At 37.5% G+C, this 6,653-nt stretch overlaps 1 protein-coding gene across 1 annotated transcript in view; it reads left to right on the top strand.

Moving 5' to 3' along the window:
- The window catches only part of LOC107722808 (transmembrane protein 132C), a 152,447-nt gene that overhangs the window by 5,721 nt on the left and 140,073 nt on the right, over nt 1–6,653 (top strand). Inside the window, 1 exon segment of the mRNA XM_074560119.1 lies at nt 794–942. Coding sequence (XP_074416220.1) covers nt 794–942 — 149 coding nt within the window.

Raw genomic sequence — 6,653 nt, 5'->3', positions numbered from 1 at the left:
AGAGAGAGAGAGAGAGCACCAGTATCATGACTCACTCTGTGCTTGTCGCTGCGGAACCCGAAGAGCAGACGAAAGCACGAGGGATACTCACTGTGGACTTCATGGATAAGAGAAAGGCGCATTTTCACAATACAAATTAGTTTTATTACTTCTTTCCTCACATTGTTGAAGTTCATGGCTTGTTTTTCGGCATCAGAACTGTGACGGGCGATACACACCGACGGCTGGACTACAGCTTCATTTTTTTTTTTTTTAGTGTATTAATAACTGGAAGCCCGGGGTATTTATACTATATTGCCGTTGTAATCGTCTTTTTTCTCTCTCTCTAAGTGAGGACTTATTTACATAAACCCTCCTAAATGTTTCTTAATCACAGATATCCTCTTTTAAAAGTCACTTTGTAACCCTTCGCACCTTTTGGCATTACAATGGATTTTACATCATTATGAAGCGTTGCCGAGCCTCACGAGCGATGTTCAACTTTCCTCTGAGACTCTCCAGACAGCTGAGGCTTATTTAGACCGATCACACATCCACGACTACCAGGCTGCTTTTAAGACACTTGTGGCGCGGAACTACAAATCTGTGACTTTTCAGGGGATGGCACTTCAATAATTTTAATGTTTGAGGTGCCTCTCAGACACTTCAGAACACATAAAACCCACGAAACAGACCATGGCTGTTTCAACAACATTTAGTAACGGCACCGCGGGAGAGACTCATTTTGAGACGAGTGGAGGGGAAAACATCTAACCGCGAAGCGTCCCTGTTTCTTGCTTATAAAGAGATGAAGGTTGTATTTATCGTCCTGTAGACCTTAAGGAAGATCTGTCGGTGGAAAAACACCGACCCGTTCCCTTCTCCATCCCCGACCAACTTCAGAGGAACTGAAGATGCTGCGTCTCAGCCCAGCTGGGCTTATGTTGTTCATGCTTTGCAGAGGTGAGTCTGTCCAAGTGCGTCAGTAACAGGTGAAGAACTGCATGCTAGACTAAACTCAAATTCTTATGTAGGCTATATGGTAATAAATGCACCAGCTCGGTTCTTCATCACATAGTGGTTATTATTGTGTAAAAGATGCTACTTCATGGTGTGTGTGTGTGTGTGAATCAATCTGATTACAGATTGCCAGAGGTGCTCTTGACATGTAATTGATGACCGGTTGTAAAGCAATTGAAGGTGGGTTCTGAATGGCGGTGGTTAAATGTGCTGAATATACAATTACCATATAGATTTTAAACTAGAAGAGTGATGAAAACTAATCACACTGCTTAGAAATTAAGAAAATGCTGCACTGAATCATACCACATGCTTTGTAATCTGGCACCTATCCATTTGTATTTACATTGCAGCTTGTCATTAAGTATTCCTCAGGATTTAAGCATTTGAAAATCATTTTCATTTACTCACCCTTGTTATGTCATTCCAAATCTGTATGACTTTTTTTTAAAGGACCACAGAAGATATTCTGTTTTTTTTTGTACAATGAAAGTCTCTTTAAATAAGTTCTGTCACTAAGACTAGTTTGTTCTCTAACCAATGATTCCTCCTCAAACTGTTACACATTAACCTGTTCATATAATATATAATGTAGGTAGACAGACTTGGCATGTTCTCCCGTACTACTTATTAATGAATTTAGTTATAAATGAACAGAAATAAATGTATTTGAGATGCCAGACGAATCATCATGCTAAGCAGCTGTTTATATACACTTTCATCATGATTGACAGAATTAGATGAACTTGCTCCTCCCGAACCTTTTAGAACTCTATTACTCTCCTAGAAGAGATGATTCAGGTCAAAGGGCCAGAAAATGTCACATATAATCATACATAAAAATAGTCTATTGCATTCAGCTAGAGGAAACATGAATTTCCTTGGACATCAACATTGCTTTTTTCCAAAAATAAAAGGGTGTGAATCATTTTTCGTGGAGAATGAATTACTCTAATTCTACTGAGTATGAATTTCCCATGTCATATATCCTCTCCGTTTTAGGTTTGATTTGCTTGGCATGCCGAACTGGCTTAATATCAATGTGGCACTGACTATGCGAACATCACTCAAATGGTTAGATGCTCAGTCTTGTTCAGGTCACACAATGAAACAGAGAAGTATATAAAACAACAAGACGTTGATGCCGAAAGAACAAGAGGGTTCACATCATTAAATTAGCAGACAGCACTTTGAGCCATCATGAGAAACTTTATGAGGATCATAACATGGAGACGAGGCCATAAACATGGAATCCTGAGAAAGCGGTAGTACATTACAGTGATTGGTCCACTTTAGATCAATTTACGGTCATTAGATCCATAGGTGTGATTAAGCAATGATATAGGATGCTAAAAAAAGACCATAGCCTTAATTTAATGCATTAACTGACTAGAAACCTCACAGAGGCACCTGTTGTGGTGCCATTTGAAAGGCAGTGAGACGATGAAACAAAAGTGGGTCCCCTGTGAGCCCATGCTGAAGTGCCAACATCATTACCACGCACACTCACACAAACAACAAGACTATTAAGAGTGATTACAAGAGCTGTCTTTCTCTGTCTCACTGATCTTTGTCTATGGAGAGAGTGAGAGAGGGGCTATAATCACCTCCCTCATAATTCAGGGTGGCTGCCAGCAACCGTATGCCACTTCCTGCTCGACATCAATAAAAATAAACGCAGGGACGGTGTTTTCTTGAACACGGTCCAAATAAATAAGTGTCAATCTGACAACCTCAGCTCGAGGATGGCGATTTAGACCTCAAAAATGATTAGCTGAAGTATTATAATCATTACTGTGAACGTCTGTGTTGATATATTGTTAGAGAAAAATTTTGACAGTCTTGACAACCTCTCATTACGTTCTACTGTATGGGTGTGTTGCACACGAAATAAGATTGTAACTGGTGAGCAGTTTAAGTTATCATGAATTCGGAATAGCGTACTACTTGTACTATACTATAATGAAGTATATTTACAATAGACATTTCTCTCACTTTGTCCGGCATCTTGGATGGATTTTTTTTATCTTGTTGTACTTGTAATGCTTTGTGGAATTGTACAGAACCCCAGACATGCAGGAAAAAATAAAAATTATATCGTGGCCACGAATTAAAAAATGTGCTCCTACGACTTACTAATATATCAGCATGATTTACTAATTTGTTTCCTTGTTTTAAGTAAAGTCTGAGCATGATTACTAATCCGTTCCCTCGTTTTAAGTGAATCATGAGTGTGTTCTACTAATTCGTTACCTCATTTTAGTGAAATCGTGGGTAAGTTTTTACTAATTCCTGTCCGCAATTTCATAAACCCATTTCATAAATTTCACAAACCCTTTTTGCATAGTGAGAAAAGACCTCTATTGCTGCTGTTATGAATAAAGTATGACAGGACTGTACCGTTGATGTAGCATGTTCACAAAGAGGGTGCAATAAGCTATTCACAAATCATTCAACGAATGAATTAGTAAATCGTGTGCACAATTCACTTAAAATGAGCTAACAAATTTGTAAATTGTTCTCAAAATTGACTTAAAATGAGGTATCAAATTAGTAAATCATGCTCAAAATTTACTTAAAACGAGGTGACAATTTAGTAAGTTGTGTGAACGAATTGTGGCCACGATATAAATATTTTTTCCCACATGTCATGTCTGGGGCTCTGTAGAATTGCCTTCTCTGCAAAGAATATATATATATGATGCACCATATGAGGAACTGTGTGTATACATATGTACATATATGTATTATTCCCACAATGCATTGCAAGCTCTTTGAAAAAATCCACCCCAAAACGGAAGAAAATTCCATCTGAAACAAAGCAAAAGAAATGTTGACTATGTATACATAAAGGTAAAGGTGCTGTCACATTTACTACTGCTTGGCAAAATTTCCTTGGCGAAATCCAGTCATATCAATAGGAATCTATGTGATTTAGAGGTTTGCGGAAGGGTGAAAAAGTTTCCTGTACGGATTTAGCTTGTGTTCAAGTTGTGTTCAGGTCAAAAGAAAGCTGCTTGCTTAGAAAATGACTTCTGTGTGAGCGGTGCTTCATGCATTGTTACAGTATTGACAATGGACCTTTGTTTGTCAGCGAAATTTTGAAGAAATGTTGTAAATGTTGGAGCACTTGTATGGAATTTATCGGTTTCCATTTTAGTTAGAACGCTGCATTAGAAGGCAGCCACCTAGGTAGCAGGCAGCAAGGTTGTTCACTAGGTTTCAGCGGGGGTTGCAAAAAAGAACTGTGCACCATAATGTTTGACAGTGAACCATTTCACTTTCATGTTGCCAGTTGGTTTTCCTGTGGCACTAAACAAGACATTACTATTTTAATCTCTGGAGATACAACATATGTTTGTGTTCTTCAGAGCGCAATTTACAGTTTGCATTATATTACATCAGAGTTTATCTGTGGTCCTAACTTCCAATTTGTGCAGTTTGACTGAAGAGAACATTTGTGGCAACCTTGCAAAAAATATCTGCTTTCTCCTGAAACTCTCATGTGAACGAAAAAACCAACGGCTTGCATCTGGCTGTGTAAAGCAGCAGAAAAATGCATACATTATCATGAAAGCCTGAGCAGACTCGCACCAGCTTGCTGTTAGCAGTGGGAGTATCGCACATGCCTCTCCAGAATAGGGGCTGAGGGTGCTGGGCTCATGCAACTGAGCACCCATCACTACTTACAAGACAACATCAGAGCCAGACAGACGGGTGCTGTTCAGTGGGTGGTCTGGACACATTAGCTAACAGAGCATTAGTCAAACAACTCACCCGCCATCACGCTAGCTTTCCAAACTCAGCCAGAAGTTGTGAGGGATCAGATCACACCTCTTTCTCCCCCTGACAGCTCCATTCTCTTTCTCTTCTCGCATGATTCTCGCTTCTTTTTCCAAGTATCTTGTTGCTTTCACTGTGAGGGTCCTGACGATCGTCATGCTGTGATGGGATGACAAACATCTCAGCAGCCTTAATCAGGGTACATAATGTCTTAGACAGACAGCCTCAAGCAAAGTCATTTGGAAGGGAGTGAATTGTGCCCCCAAATTATGCATCTTCAAAAAATAATAATCAAAAAGGATTTAGCATGAGAGTAAATCAAGCAGTGAGCGCTTTAGGGTTCCTGTTAGAGAGCTTATGAATCACGCAGGCGACGCTGAACTTTTAATGATTGTTCATCAAAGCACTAAAACAGTTTCTGAAATTAATAAACAGAATATGAAATCTATGAGTCACTTAAGTAAAAACCATTGGACTGGATATTACGCATCATTATCTGTATATTAACAAACACTCATCATTATCACTATGCTGAATATATGGAAGTAGAATTCAAATGTAGTGGAATTCTAAGAAATTCTTACAACTGCAGTTTTTAACTAGAAAAGCAAAAGATTTCAAGTCAAACTTTGAATGTTAGCTTGACAAAGTCTTGAAAGTTTTTTTTAAAAAGTTTTTTAAACTTTAAATTTTTTTTTTTAAAGTTTAAAGGCATTTTTTAAAAAGCCTTTAAGTTTGAATGTTTATGTCTTATGTGGAGATGATAGATAGATAGATAGATAGATAGAGCAGAGTGAGAAGTCAACATACATATTCACCTGTAATGGATCATAGCTTGAAATGTTTTGCTAGATAAGATGCAAATGCATGTAGTTTTCTTTTGGGAATTAAGCAAAGATATTTTTAAAGGCAGTTTTCATCCTCAGTAAGAAGCTAATCAAAAAATCTCTTCAATCAGATGATATATTTCAAAAGAAACCGCTTTTGAAGTTTTGCAGCAATTATATGTCTGGCCTCAGATGTCAAAAATATTGAATCTGACTAGTGCAAAGATAATACTAAAACTAAAGTTTAAAAAAAAATCAGAAAAATTCAAACCATCTAAGTTTTGTCAGGGTTCTAAAGCCATTTGCCAATTTTCAGCAGTGTTGCCTTGGGGAAATGAATTGTGACTAAAGCTTCTCCATTTTCAGCTGTAGAATTGAGATTTTTCTCTCTACAATCACTCAGATATATTTTAGAAGGCATTCACCCCCAAAATGGATAATCTTCTTCAAACTGAATTCAGGAACAAAATGTTTAGACCCTTTTACAGACATCAATTGCTGTCGACGGTGATAATTTTGCATTCCATTTCATATGGTAATAGCAACAGGAGCTTTTCAAAGTATATAGGTCACATTCATCTGAATTCTCATGCAATTTCTATATCCATTCAAATTTCATAAAACGCTCGATGTACAGAGCCCACCTTTATTTTATCATGTATGATCTCAGTACTCTTTTTAACACCTGCAAAATATAATAACAAATAATTATATATCACATTGAATCCTGCATGCTCAAAGTTAATCAAAGAATAAAACCAAAGCTCGGCATGAAAATATAGGCTTTAGGCAATTCCACTTTAGGCATTCTTACATTTAGGGTGCTTTCACACCTGTAGATCGATTGATTTGTTTCGAAAAAGGGATTAAAATTATTACTAGGGCTGGGTATCGATTCAGATGTCCCGATTCGATTCGATTTCGATTCGCAAGCTCTCGATTCAATTCGATTCTCGATTTTTTGATTACATTCAGTGAATATAGTTTTAATACAAATGCTATTGATATTTCTAAAAAATTAACAGTAAACATCAGTTTACAAAT

The sequence above is a fragment of the Sinocyclocheilus rhinocerous genome, unplaced genomic scaffold (assembly GCF_001515625.1).
Source record: "Sinocyclocheilus rhinocerous isolate Xijiao unplaced genomic scaffold, SAMN03320098_v1.1 scaffold1055, whole genome shotgun sequence".
Lineage (NCBI taxonomy): Eukaryota > Metazoa > Chordata > Actinopteri > Cypriniformes > Cyprinidae > Sinocyclocheilus > Sinocyclocheilus rhinocerous.
The sequence above is the reverse complement of the archived record's forward strand: the minus strand, read 5'-3'. Positions and strand labels throughout refer to the sequence as shown.